Below are 14,926 nucleotides of genomic sequence, written 5' to 3' on the forward strand. Positions count from 1 at the left end.
ATATGTGATCTTGAATCCATCACATTCAATTCTTAAAAATATTATAAAAAAATTATATAAAAACTAAAGTGTGTAACTTTAATATATAATTGAATTAAATTATATCCATAGGAATAAGCATCGTAGCAGGTTGTGTGTGTTATGCCCTGTTATTATGGCATGTGAAAGTGCGCCACATGCAATTGAAATCTAAATTTCATCTAAAATGTACATGAGCTTGATTGCTTGGAATTTTGATTCATTAATGAAAATTTCATAATCATGAATTTAATAAAAAATTCAGCACCCCTTTTTTGGTTAACAGGGGAACTTGCTTTTTAAAAAAAAAAAAAAAAAGCTAAAAAACAAGGGCCTTTAAGCCTAAGAAACTTTTCATTGCATCTTGTGGATATATAATAAGAATGATGATTATAAATTACTTTTTAAAACAACTTATTTTTATAAATAATATATGAACTTACCATTTATCTTACCATAACTCACATTTAAACTAAAGTTAAAAAGCCAATCTTAAAAGTCTTAGCGACAGACTTTCCATCAATTGGATCCAACTGAAACTGAAGTCGATCCGGGTAAGGACAATAGATCCATCACGGTATTGGACGCGGTAGGCAAGTACGTGTGAGAGGAGTTGCATCTGACGGGAACCATACGTTCGAACCTGATTGGATCCAATTCAGTCTCACCTTAGATCTAAGGCTATCAAATGTTGCATAAGGGACAAAACAATCGAAAAGGATTGTACGACCTACAGTGCGATTCCCAATCTTTGATACTGGCTGCCAGGGGCACAAACCTTTTATTTTTTTTTTTCAATTTACATGTAAATTTAAAAAAAAAAATTATTTAGTTTATATAAAAAAATTAAAATATGATATTTCAGCTCTTATCAATATTTTAAAATTATAATTTGGTCTTTCTCATAAAATATTTATAGCTTCATGATTGGGAAATGTATAGCAATTAGATGCTGTCAAACATCTGACAAAATATCTCTTTTTGAATATGAAGCTCCAAAAACTGTCCCCATTTCTAAGAAGAAATTGGTAATCCAACCAAAAAGCTAGAGAATTGAAACCTACTTAGTTCTGATTTCTCTTTTATTTTCTTTTCACTTATCAAAAATATAAGCCCATGTCCGGTGCTTTTGGATCAAATCGGACACTCCATGACATACCCATCGGGAAATGCGTGGACTTTCAGGTTCTTTCACGTTTGACTGAGTCATCGATCGGACCACCCGACAGCGTTATTCGGTTCAACATGATCGGCATCAGTTTGAAGTTATTTTTTAATATTAAACTTGTGGCCCCTTATTTTTAGGTCCTCAGTTATCACTTTATATAACACTTTCGAGAATCGAATTAGAAACCTATCTTAATCTTAGTCTGATCAGCTACGCTATACTCTTTGAGGCATGATGTTATAAAATAATTTATAAACTTAAAAAATCTCATATGAATTACGTTTTTTAATTTTTTTAAAAACAAAGCAATATTGATCAAAACATGTGGGATTGAGTGGGCAATTGCCCATACGGTCCCACATGAAAGACCCGCTCACATGTTAGTGTCTCATAACCATTTGAGGGTCGGCCTTCTAGGTGTTAAAAATTTAAATGCGCTTATTATTTAAATTTCAATCAATAATTGATGTGCTTCTGCACCATTGCCTTGAACTCAGGCAAAGATGAAAATATATTTGTAAATTACATAAATGCCCTTGTTTAAAACATGGGAACACCTCTTCCCATGTTAGCAACCTGACATGGAAATCGGCACATTTCCGTCATTACCGCCTATGGTATGACACGATATTTGCAAGATGCCTATGGAAATCAGCACATTTCCGATATTTCCGGATTCGAATAGTGAACTTGGTAAGAGGAGGGGGATCCCCTTAGTCGTAGCGCTTACTTGTGATTTTCTAAAAACAGGAGAAGCAAAGAAAAAACGAAGACGGGGCAAGAAGAGGCCCGCCACCTCACCAGTCGTCACCTTCCCTCCTTCCTTTCCATCTCTTCCTTGCCATTGTTGCCCAGCAAAACAGTCCGATCCGCTCTGCGCGTTCCTACCGCTCGTCGATCTCCATTTCCTGGTAACCTCTTATGAGTTCTTCTTCCTCTCCTCTTTTCAAGCCTTCTGTAGTTGCTGAATTTGCATTTGGCGGAGATGATTTTTACTGTAGCTTGAGCTATTCTTTTCACGGGTTTGGAGGCCCATTTTTGGGGTTCTGTTTGTAATGGTTTCTGGGGTTTTTGGTATTGGACGCAGATCGATCGGATGGACTCGTTGTCGGGAGTCAGCGGCACTCTCGCCGAGCTCGATGGGCAGATCGCCGACATATTCCGAGCATTATCGTAAGTGTTGCGGAGTGCATCCGTGTTTTTTGATTTACATTGTCATTTTTTTTTTGGAACAATGGTTTCCTTATTCCTGGTACTGATGTTGGTGTTGAATATGTGGAGCAAGATTGGATTCTGGTTCTACCTGTTTGGAGATTGCATATGCATTTCGCTTTAGCATGTGTATTGCGGTGAATGTCTAGATGGCATGGACGTTGGATGCCAACAATATAAATTTTTTAGGGATTTGGCAAGTGAAATGTTTTCGTTGAGTTTGGCTGTGTTTCGGAAGGTTGAACTTTTGGAATTGAGCTTCAGAGATTTTGAGTTACAGCGGATCAGCTTTGTAATAAACTAATGTTCGTGCCTTTAATTACTGAAGGGAAAGCAATTCTTAGTTCTGGTGTTTGACTAATGAAGAAGTACGTAGATCGCTTACGGAAAGTACTTAAAAAGAGTATAACGAATTGCTCACCGGCTTTTTCGGAGCTTACTGTTTTTTTCAGATATATTATCTGCAGGATACGTAATCCACTTGGAAGTTTATCTGGTAGATTTAGATGGTGCTTTTTCAAGACAGCCCAAGGGGATGTATCATTAACTTTCTTTCACCTCTCCATCACTTCTAAACTTGTACCGTTAATTTTCTAATTTACTTCTCCAAATTATTTCTTCACTGGCATGCTCTTTCCTGTCACTCCGTTACAAGTATTTTCCATGTCTCTTCACCAACTCGCTTCATGCCATGTGAGTAAGAACACTTACTTTCTTTTTGAAGTATGCCAACAATTGCAAAGGATTTTGTCACACAAGTTAATGCATCTATTTTGCCTCTATGTTGAGCACTTAAATTGGTTTCTAAATATGTGTCACTGATGTGATGCCATTGTAGTGTGAGATTGGAAATACATTGTCGGTCATGGACACTGAAATCCTAGTGCTAGACCATGCGGACTGAATGGAAGCCTGTCTTTAGGTAGAGGGTGTTCAAACAATAATGGAAAGTAAAATGAATGTTGATTTAGAGTTTTGAACATCGGGAAATTTGTCAATTCATTTCACCTGAAAAGTTTTTCAGAATGCTGTCATTATTGTACTTATAAAATGTAAACAATGTCTTCTTTTGCAGCAACGGGTTTCAGAAACTTGAAAAGATCAAAGACGCAAACAGGCAGAGCAGACAGTTAGAAGAACTTACTGGAAAGATGCGTGAATGTAAAAGGTATGTTGCCTTCATCAGCTTGATATTGGATGTAGGTGTTAGTCTTAATTGTTAATGACATTATTATAATTTCTCATAGTTGGAATTTCTTGGCGCTTCAAAACATTGCCTGAATATTACTTTCTTTAACATCTCGTTGAAAACAGAAAAATAAAAAAATCAAAAAAAGTGAAAAAATTCCAACAATTTGAACATATTAGAAAATTAAACATGTGAAAATATCAAATTATTGTGTACAAGTAAAAAAAATGTTTTCTATGGCATGCTAAACTCTTGACAGTACTGAATTTTATCATGCTTTTTAAGAAGTCAGTGCACAATTCATAATTTTATAATTTTTCTTATTTTTTCTCCACGAATAAAACAAATTTATTTTAATACCCAAGAAAAGCCTCACTAGGGGTGCTTGAGAAGAATACTTGTTACAATGCTTCAAAGTAATTGCTAGGTCAAAAAGTTGGATAATTGATAACATGTTTCGTTTAGCCTCATTTTCCACTGGGTTGTTATACAAAGGCATTGCTTGCTTCTTTCACATATGTCTATGTTGATGGTTCTGTATGCAAGTAAAATTGACATAGTTTGATTGATTTTGAATGCACAAATATGGATTTTTCACACGTAGCTGCTATTTTTAATTAGGCATGTCGACTTTTCTGCTTACACCTTTGGCACTTAGCACAATTTCATTGCTTTTGCAAGCGTGAAATTATGGCCCTTTGATGTTAACAAATGCTTCAGTTTCTTTCTGCTTGAGTTTGCCATTGGTTTTCTGGTCCTCCATATTGTTAGGAGGACCATGTTTGTTATTAAATTTTTTTTGAAGGCATTGGTAAATTTTGTTCCTGGTTTCACTACTTTGCTCCAGGCTTATTAAGGAGTTTGATCAAGGAATCAAGGAAGAGGAGGCCAGTTATGATTTTGAAACTAACAAGATGCTTAGTGAGAAAAAACAGTCAATGGTGATAATCTACTTCTTAAGAACTGTATAGCAATTTATAATTTTCACAGTACAATGTTTTAAAACAAAACATAGCAGTTATGCACCGGCTTCCTAACTTTCTAATGTTTAACTAATTTCTTGGTCTATTATTTTGCAGATTAAAGAACTGAATTCCTATGTTGCATTACGGAAGAAGTATGTGCTGAATTATTTTCTGATGCATTTATGTTATCTTTTCTATAATATTTTTAGCTTGCATCTTTTAAAGCAAAAGTTGAATACTTAGGGTTCCGCATTCAACGACACAAAAGTTAGCTTAATGGGCAGATAATCAAATTATCTAATAAACTACTAGACAATATATGATTTTTCGGTAGCTTAAGGAAGATACATGGGCTTGGTCAAGCATAAACAAATGATTTATGTTCATATTTTCGCTTGCATCTGAATCAGATAAGTGATGGCCAGTTCAAGTGCTAATGGAATTATCTTGTTAGCGTCAAGGTGCTACCTGATCATTTAAGTCATCAGTTAGTTAAAGAATTGTTTATTATTTGGATATGCTAGTTTGCCTTTTTTCCAATAATGTCTTGTGACAGCATGATGATAACAATTTCCAAGCAGCAAAGACATAGACGTGCATGAAGCCAGAATTACATGTATTAGGAAAAAAATACGAACAAATGAGTGATCACATTTTCCTTAGATCAATCTGACTGTTTCAGCAGTACATACACACGTATGTCAGCTTGCCTTGCTTGTTGGTGTAGAACCTAGTTCCTTGCCTCGAGGTACACCCAGGTTTGGCATGGCAACAAAGGGGATGAACACCCACGTGCTTCAGAAACTCATGATAATTTGTCAACTTAAATTACATTGCTGATTGCATCTGGTCAGATGATGAGTCTCTTGTCCACCTGCTGACTTCATATTTGATTGAAGGAGGGAATGTGACCACTTTTTCATCTTGTCAACCTGCATCTGACAACTTTCATTAGCAAAACCTGACAATGGTAAAATAAATAAAAACTCAATGAAAAGCACGTGCCATACTTGCAGGACAAAAAATAAAAGAAGAAATGTGTATTGTCTGTGCTGTTTTTCTAGAATAATCTGATGCCCAGGATGGTCTTGTATTGCATTTGATCATTGTGATGATGAAATTATGAGATTTTTATACCTGTATGACATTTAGGAACAGAGCTAAATGACAAATATTTATTTACCTTGAAAATTTCTGTATGGGTTGCATCACCGTGTGAGAGAATAGAACTCCATTAGTACTCAGCCATGGGCTCAGCATCTGATCTTTGGTCAGTGCACTTAGGAAGACCTTGTATACATTTAACAAATTTAACCAATCTATTATTTAGATTGCAGGAATTACTATAAATTAATTATTCAATAGGCCTTCATTTATGAGGTATATGCAGTTATGCGTGTAGTCCTCAAAATTGAAATGCATACTTTGTTATGTATTGACATACCTGAGTCTCTAACAATGTTGCCCAAGAATGCTTCATGGTTATCAGCCATCCTTGTTTTCATGCTGTGAGACCAATATGCTATTTGTGTATCTGAAACTTGTTATTAAATTTTGTATATTTATGCGATCAAACAAAACTTTTGCATGCTTAGACAGACAGGAAGTATATGGTTACCTTACTGTAATCATCTTGGAGCAAAATTTTAATTGTAAAATTATTAAACCCCAAAATGTAGCTGTGCCAAGTTTAGTTGTATTGATAGACTGACCTGATATACTTTAGCCGAGAAAAAAACATAAATGCTGGATCTCTTGTTATGTCCATGCTTATATTAGGTTGGTTGTAATATTATTTCTGATAAAAATCTTCTCTTGCTTCGTTTATGATAATTCCAATCTCTAAGGCCACCTTTTTGCTCTGATCAATGAATAGGTACTCAAGCTCCCTTGACAATAAGCGAGTTGACTTGTTTGATGGACCTGAAGTTAATGAAGGGCCTTCTCAGGATAATGGCATGCTAGCTTCAAGTAAGCATCGTCCATAAAAGGATTCTTTTCGACCGACTCTTTAGACTTTCTCAAAGTTTGAGCCCCGAAAATTTTATTGTCAAAATGGATCTGTGGAACAAGAAATATTCTCAGCACAAATGTTATTGAGATCAAGCAGCTAATGATGCATTCAGGCAAAACAACCTTGACTATTTGTTGTGAACATTATAGACCAATGACCTGGAGGGATAAAACTGAGTTCGTGAATGTTTTTCCAGTACTTACATGGTTGTACTCTAAGTGGTGGAAATTAAGTAGGAACGAATTGTTGACGTGTTTAGGAAGAGTTCCATGACTTGGCTTACATATGAGGTCCAGAAATTTGGGCCAATCTTCTATTCGTTATGCAGAGTAATCAATTTACTTTATGTGATACTAAAACTTTTCCTGTAAAAAATGTCCAGCTTAATTGAAAAACAAGGACGCTAAATCCAACCCGACTTTTTTTATTCATTTTCAATAACTTGTCTAAAGCTATTTCAGTTTCCACAAACTTCAGTAAGAGAAACCATTTAGGAGAACTGAATGCAACTTCAAGGGCTGTGCATTATACATTTGGTAATACAATCAAACACAAAGGGAAAAAAATATGTAATATATGATATCAGAAGTTTAATTATAGGAAAAAGTGCAAACCTCTGTGAAAGAAGCAATCTGAAGGCAAACCAAGAATTGCTGAACCACTACCCTCATATGGCCCATGGGTGTGAAAGAATTATAATATGATTACAACTATGTAGAATTCTTGGTGGTACTTCATGATGTTATTGAATTGGAAAAATGATGTAAATATGTGGCCTCTTTGCCTATAATGTCTAGCAGTATCGTAATCTTTTAGGTAGATACCTTTATCAATGTTGTAAAAGGCATATCGTAACGTGTATTGATCGGGCTGGCCTATATTCCATATCATAACGTATTGTAAATGTAGCATAGCATATCGTAAATTCAATTTTTTAATTAAACAATTAAAAAAAATAGAGAAAAATTCAACAAAAAAAATGTATTCCATGTAAAAAAAACTCATCACGCATAAACGATATTTATGATTATCATTCATAAGCAATAATATATTAACAACACCATTTAGGAATGAGAAATCATAGATTCAAAATAACATAATAAGTATCTGTTACAAGTTTAAACTTTAAAGTGTTTTAGATTATATCACAAGTTTACAACATATAATCATCCATTACCGAATGCCAAATATCATGACGACGCAGGAGTAGTCTACCTCATATTAGATTTAGATTGGATATATGTTGGATTCATATTATTTGATTTGGTCCTTTATCTGTTTTATTTATTAGGTTGAGTTTGGATTTCATTTTGTTAGTTTCAGATCCATTTAGTTAGAATTCTCTATTTAAAGGACACGTATGATTAATTTAGGAAAGGGAAGTTGATTAATGAAACCCTAATTTCTTGTTCCTTCTTTGTTTTCCTTTGTTTCTTCCTTGCTTTTTGTTGTCTTACCCTCTTGTTCTGCTTAGTTCGTGGTTGATCGCAGGGATTAGAGCTAACTCTAGTCACTGCATCACATGATTATCCTCAATCAATGATAATCATCATCATCTTCAAATTCATTATCATTTTCTTGGTTAATTGTTTCAATGCCTTCAAATGGAATGTCCTCACCAATATATGGTCTAGTTTCTAGAAAACTATCCAAATCTCCCCCTCCCACAGCTCTTAGAGATGTTTAGAATGCAAAAGGGAGAAACCATTTTTAAAAAAGCAGCTCAAGTCCCCTTTTTCTTTTTGTTCCCACATCGCCTGTGTCATACGATACGGATCCGTATCACATGATACAAGCAATAGCCAATGATACACATGCGTATCGTGCGATACGGATAACACTGGCCTTTATCATTATTGTTACTCTTTTTCTGAAGCATAATCCTTGAATGCTGCTGCTATGTTATCATTCTTTTGCTGTCCTTTTTTTGGGGTACTGAAGTATAATCCTTGAATGCTGCAGCCATGACTAACCAACAGTTGATGGACACTGGACACAGAATGATGAATGAAACTGATCAAGCAATACAGCGATCAAAGCAGGTCATTGTTCATTGTAAAATCTACAGTGATCTTCTGCATGTCTTGATAGCCATGAATAACCGTTCATTGTAAAATCTACAGTGTTCAAATCTTCTGTCGTTCTTGATACTCCTGGATATTCGTTAACTTGTCTTCCAACTCTGAGAAGGATTTTGAAAATATTACTCACAGATTAGGAGGTAATGCAGTATTTCAGCTAGGTAATGGAAGTGGAAGCTTCAATTGAACCTAAGACAATGTCATAGTAGTATGACAGCCGTGTGCAATTTATTTTGGGTTCTTCTTGGACCGGATTTTCCTCAAGCTTGTACCATTGTCCATTCCTTGCATTTTTTCTGGTCTTGAGAAACGTAGAGCTCTTTGATTACATTGCATTGTAATTTTTCTGAGAAAATTAGGAGATTGTGTTTATTTTCTCACTTTTAACCTGCATGCACTAACTCACTCTGAGGATGAGCGACAGGTTGTTGAAGAGACAATCAATGTTGGAGCAGAGACAGCAGCTGCCCTCAAGGCGCAGGTCTTTAATCATGACTATGAAAACCTACTTTTTCTTTACAGATATTGTGCTAGCCTCAAGTAAAGATTGTTTATGATTATCTTCAGACAGATCAAATGAATAGGATAGTGAATGAACTGGACTCTATTCATTTTTCAATCAAGAAGGCTTCTCAGCTTGTCAAGGAGATAGGTAGACAGGTTTGTGTTCTTTTTTGTTCTTCCTATTAGTTTGTGGGATTGAAAGTTGTAATTGTCCAGTAAGATGGAGACCTTGCTTCACAGGAACATGACATAACTCCATCTGAAATTTGTCAAGACAGAGCTTGTCTTCAATGAATGAACTTTCTGCTTCTCTTTTATTTACTCTTGGACATGGCTCTATTATGTGAGACATTGATTGCTTGACATTCTTTTTTACTTTTTCTGCCAGGTTGCCACTGACCGGTGTATCATGGCCATGCTTTTTCTGATTGTTTGTGGTGTGGTTGCTATTATTATTGTCAAGGTTAACAGATGCTCTATTGCCCTGCTTTTTTCTATTAGAAAATGCATATCCTTAAGGTCTTTTTCAGCCATAGATATGTTAAATATTCCTATCTCTTGCAACTCATGCCATACTTACAGCTGAAAATATTTATATAGACATGGAAACATTTGTTTGATGGTTTCATGTTGGCACTGAATCCTATGATTTTGTTCAAATCCGAATTGTGGGATAGGTTAGTGGATAATAATCATAATATTGATGCCAACTATTTCTTGACTACCTGAAGTCAAAGGTCTTGCATCATTGATCAATAGTACAATGTCCTCTGAGCTGCATTAAGATTGGTTTGGATGAACAAATGCATATGCATGCACAATTTGCGCGACTTGCATGTATTTATTTGCAATGAAAAGCTTCAACAGGCTCAGATTGCACTCCTAATTTCCTACACTATGTTCATCAAAAAGATATCTTCGTATGTTCAGAAACAAAAATATAATAATAAGACGTTGTTTCTGCCCAAAAGGAACTAGGAATTCCGTGTTCATGTTTTTTGATTACTTATTTAAGCATGTGACTGGCAATAAAATGGAGCAACTGCAAAATTTAAATTTGATAAGTCTTACGAGTCTCTTTGCAAATTTATGTTTCCACATACTGGTCACTATTTGCATCTCTCTCTCTCTCTCTCTCTAAGCATGAACATGGAATATATATATATATATTCCATGTTCATGCATATTACTTATTTAAACTTGTGACTGGCAATAATGTGAGCAACTGAAAAATTAAAATGTGATAGGGCTACATCTTTTTTGTAAATTTGATAGTGCTTGATCTTTTTGCAAATTTACATGTCTACTATACGTGTTGTTTTATATATATCTAAATTCTAATATACATATGCACAGTGAGAGAGACAGATGCACACACATGATTATCAGAGAGAGAGAGAGAGAGAGAGAGAGAGAGAGAGAGAGATGCACACACATGATTATCCTTGTCTAGATAGTTGGGTTGAAGAAGCCACGTTTTCTGATTGAACTGCATTTTGATGCAATCGAAGTGGCATGGTCTTGTTTATCTATAATAGATTGTATCTAAAATTTTTGCATAGCAAAATCTACTTAAAGTAACATATTCTAGTATTCTACTCATTGATCATTGATGTGATCTGCTACAGTGCTATGCATGTCTAGAGATAGTAAAGCAATTCTTCATTCAGGAAGAATAAGATAGGTTTCACTACATTATTTTATGATTTGACCAGGCAAGTTTGGTTTATTTAATTATTTTATCTTTTTGTTTGAATGTAATCTCTTTTCATCTGGATCCTTAAGAAAATGAAGTTTGGCTAGTGTATGGGTCTGGGCAAAGTGTTAAGGTCTTTTTGGTTTCTTAAATTCTTTGTACACATCAGGGAATTTTCAACATTTTTGAAAAGAAGATTAGAACAGAAACATAATGTAAACTATGACACAAGTATAATATATTACGTTTTGAAATATTACCACATAAATTTAAATTTATCAAAATGGTAAGACACAAGAACTGTAAAAAACTTAATAAATACAATTAACATGAAAATATTGTTCCTTGCTTCTCATTTTGGAAGACCTTTGAGAGGTGATGTCTCAAAGATTTTATGATACTTTTTCAACATTTTTGAAAAGAAGCTTAGAACACAAACATAATGAGTAAACTATGATACAAGTATAATATATTACGTTTTGAAATATTACCACATAAATTTTAATTTATCAAAATGGTAAGACACAAGAACTGTAAAGAACTTAATAAATATAATTAACATGAAAATATTGTTCCTTGCTTGTCATTTTGGAAGACCTTTGAGAGGCGATGTCTTGAAGATTTTATGATACTTATTCAACTCTTTTGAAAAGAAGATTAGAACACAAACATAATGAGTAAACTATGACACAAGTATAATATATTATGTTTTGAAATATACCACATAAATTTAAATTTATCAAAATGGTAAGACACAAGAACTGTGAAGAACTTAATAAATACAATTAACATGAAAATATCGTTCCTTGCTTGTCATTTTGGAAGACCTTTGAGAGGCGATGTCTTGAAGATTTTATGATACTTTTTCAACATTTTTGAAAAGAAGATTAGAACACAACCATAATGAGTAAACTATGACACAAGTATAATATATTACGTCTTGAAATATTACCACATAAATTTAAATTTATCAAAATGGTAAGACACAAGAACTGTAAAAAACTTAATAAATACAATTAACTTGAAAATATTGTTCCTTGCTTGTCATTTTGGAAGACCTTTGAAGGCGATGTCTTGAAGATTTTATGATTCTTTTTCAACATTTTTGAAAAGAAGATTAGAACACAAACTTAATGTGTATTTTGAAATATTACCACGTAAATTTAAATTTATCAAAATGGTAAGACCGTAAGGCGCAAGATCTGTAAAGAACTTAATAAATACAAATATACAATTAACATGAAAATATTGTTCCTTGCTTGTCAGTTTGGAAGACCTTTGAGAGGTGATGTCTTGAAGATTTTATGATACTTTTTTCAACATTTTTGAAAAGAAGATTAGAACACAAACATAATGAGTAAACTATGACACAAATATAATATATTACGTTTTGAAATATTTCCACATAAATTTAAATTTATCAAAATGGTAAGACACAAGAACTGTAAATAACTTAATAAATACAATTCACTTGAAAATATTGTTCCTTGCTTGTCATTTTGGAGGACCTTTGAAGGCGATGTCTTGAAGATTTTATGATTCTTTTTCAACATTTTTGTAAAGAAGATTAGAGCACAAACTTAATGAGTATTTTGAAATATTACCACGTAAATTTAAATTTATCAAAACGGTAAGTCCGTAAGACACAAGATCTGTAAAGAGCTTAAATAAATACAGTTAACATGAAAATATTGTTCTTTGCTTGTCAGTTTGGAAGACCTTTGAGAGGTGATGTCTTGAAAATTTTATGATACTTTTTTCAACATTTTTGAAAAGAAGATTAGAACACAAACATAATGAGTAAACTATGACACAAGGATAATATATTACGTTTTGAAATATTACCACATAAATTTAAATTTATCAAAATGGTAAGACTCAAGAACTGTAAAGACCTTAGTAGATACAGTTAACATGAAAATATTGTTCCTTGCTTGTCATTTTGGAAGACCTTTGAGAGGCGATGTCTTGAAGATTTTATGATACTTTTCCCTTAGGCCATCTTTCTGGAGATAGTGCAATGACATCATAATATTTAACAGGTATCTGTGCATACGACATGGTTACATGTTTTGTGCATGAGAGAGAGAGAGAGAGAGAGGATTTCCTGTGTTAAAATCATAGTACTTGATTCTGTAATGCTGCTTCAGATTAGGAAATTTTCTCCTAATCTTAGGCAGAGAGGGAGGGAGAGAGAGAGAGTTGTAGGCATTTCCTACGTTTATGTTTAACTCGTAATACTTGATTCTGTAGTGTAATGCCGCTTCATTTAGGAAATGGTCTCCTAATCAAAGCCATGTCCAGTTTCTAACCAGGTTGGAGGCAGACACACGTACATGAACAAACATGCCTGACAGGGCTGTTGCATGAAACTTTGGCTTTAGATATAGAACGGTTTGTTTTGCTGTTCTTTCCCAAAGTCATGGCAGGTTTTGTCACTCAGTGGTAAAAGGCAACACGCCTTATGCATAGGACTTTAATGAGCAGTATGTTAACGCATGACAAAAATTAAAATTCATTTTTTGACTTTAAAGTTGATATGATTATGCCAACTTCATTATTTTTTTTTATAGTTTTATTTTCCTTGTACAAATTATGAAATCAATTAATTGATCAACCGTTTCGACATCAGATCGTGAATCCAAAGAATAAAAGCATTCAAGATATTCCGGGATTAGCACCACCAGCACCTGGCCGGAAGCTTCTTTGGGACGTTTGCTAATTGGAGCGTCGCAGTTTTGGTTTTCATGTTAATTATTCTCATTGATTTCATATTCTTTTTCACATTATTGCTGCTCCATCTGTGGCTGCAGTGGCAGCAGCTGCCGCTTCTGTTGTTGTTGGGGCCTGTGCGTATGTATACAAGTTAAAGTTGGGCGTTCTGATTCCAGTGCCTCTGTAACTTTAGTTTCCTCAGTTTTCTTCTTTTGACTGTTACGCCAGTTGTACTATGTTCTCACGTCTGAACCAATGGCAACAAGTGCATTGAGACACTAATTTCCTGTTGGATGTGTATGATCATTATTTATTTGATGGGGCCATTGTGTACAAAACATTTGTTCAGTACGTACAGCATATTTCAATTATTGTGTTGAATAGCAAAAAGCAAAAGGCAAAAAAGAAGAAAAAGGTTGGTGCATGTTTTAGCTTGTCTGCTCTTAGAAATAATATTAATTATTAGCCTTTGTAAATGCAAAAACATCAATTTGCCATGATTTGCTTTGAAACTGGAGTTATTTCTTCGGGCTGCAGGAGTGATCCATAAGGGAAAAGTTCACATCCATGTGTTCTGAAGAGTTCTAAACATTGGCTGCTCACTTGGGGATGGTTCTTGACTCGAATCTACAACAATATGGTTTTCAATCGTGTACAAAATATATTTCAATCTATTCAGTCGTTTATAAATTTATGCATGTTGGTAGATTAGGGATGTAAAGGGGAAAAGATTTTGCCAAAGTCAAAAAGCAATGTCCCCAATGAGTAATTCATACCCGGCTAGATGGTGTGCAATTTTAAAAGCTGAGGTAATAAAGCAGCTCTCATGTTCGGCGAGAGAGGAGTATTTCGAGGTTCTACAATGACGTGAATAGCCAATCTACTATTTTATTTGAGCACATCTACCTTGTCTATATTTGAAAGAACCATCTTTGCTTCTAGTCATTCTTGGGTGCAACTATACAAGGATAAAGCCCAGTCCTGACCTCTCATACCAGCAAAGATGAAGACTGCAGATTCTCCGCAACCCGAGAAGCTGCTCCCAGTTTTAGCTTGTGCGAGAAGAGAGCCGTTGCATTATTGCATAGGAATTCTGATAAGAAACATATAGAAGAAAATGTAGAATAAGAATACGAAGACAACTGTGAAAGTTGAGAGTCCTTAAACTTGTGATCTTTCTGTGAACAAAACAACAAAAGCACATTTTCGTCGTCTGTTGAAAGTGGGACACTCTGCAGGTGTCCCCTATGGAGGATATAGGACCTGTGCCTGAAAAAAGGGGCATCGGCCTCAGTTACAAATGCATGCTTTTCATGGTGGTGCCCCTTAAATTAACAATTGGATTGATGTAGGCCTTTCAATGC

At 34.5% G+C, this 14,926-nt stretch overlaps 1 protein-coding gene across 1 annotated transcript; it reads left to right on the forward strand.

The window, feature by feature from the left end:
• The first annotated feature begins 1,863 nt into the window (after positions 1-1,863).
• On the forward strand, positions 1,864-13,886 carry LOC116245744 (novel plant SNARE 11-like). Its single transcript, XM_031617268.2, has 11 exons — positions 1,864-2,097; positions 2,274-2,359; positions 3,474-3,566; positions 4,435-4,528; positions 4,667-4,704; positions 6,429-6,523; positions 8,529-8,608; positions 9,072-9,128; positions 9,215-9,307; positions 9,540-9,614; positions 13,480-13,886. Exons 2-11 carry the CDS (start codon positions 2,283-2,285, stop codon positions 13,567-13,569), a joined length of 792 nt encoding a protein of 263 aa, XP_031473128.1. The 5' UTR covers positions 1,864-2,097; positions 2,274-2,282; the 3' UTR covers positions 13,570-13,886.
• The last annotated feature ends 1,040 nt before the right edge of the window (positions 13,887-14,926 follow it).

The sequence above is a fragment of the Nymphaea colorata genome, chromosome 1, assembly GCF_008831285.2.
Source record: "Nymphaea colorata isolate Beijing-Zhang1983 chromosome 1, ASM883128v2, whole genome shotgun sequence".
Classification (NCBI taxonomy): Eukaryota; Viridiplantae; Streptophyta; class Magnoliopsida; order Nymphaeales; family Nymphaeaceae; genus Nymphaea; species Nymphaea colorata.

Coding starts and splice junctions, on each gene's coding strand:
- LOC116245744 (XM_031617268.2), top strand. CDS start 2,283: ATGGACTCGTTGTCGGGAGTCAGCGGCACTCTCGCCGAGCTCGATGGG. Junction 3,567..4,434: donor AAGATGCGTGAATGTAAAAG/GTATGTTGCCTT, acceptor ACTTTGCTCCAG/GCTTATTAAGGAGTTTGATC. Junction 9,308..9,539: donor TCAAGGAGATAGGTAGACAG/GTTTGTGTTCTT, acceptor TTTTTCTGCCAG/GTTGCCACTGACCGGTGTAT.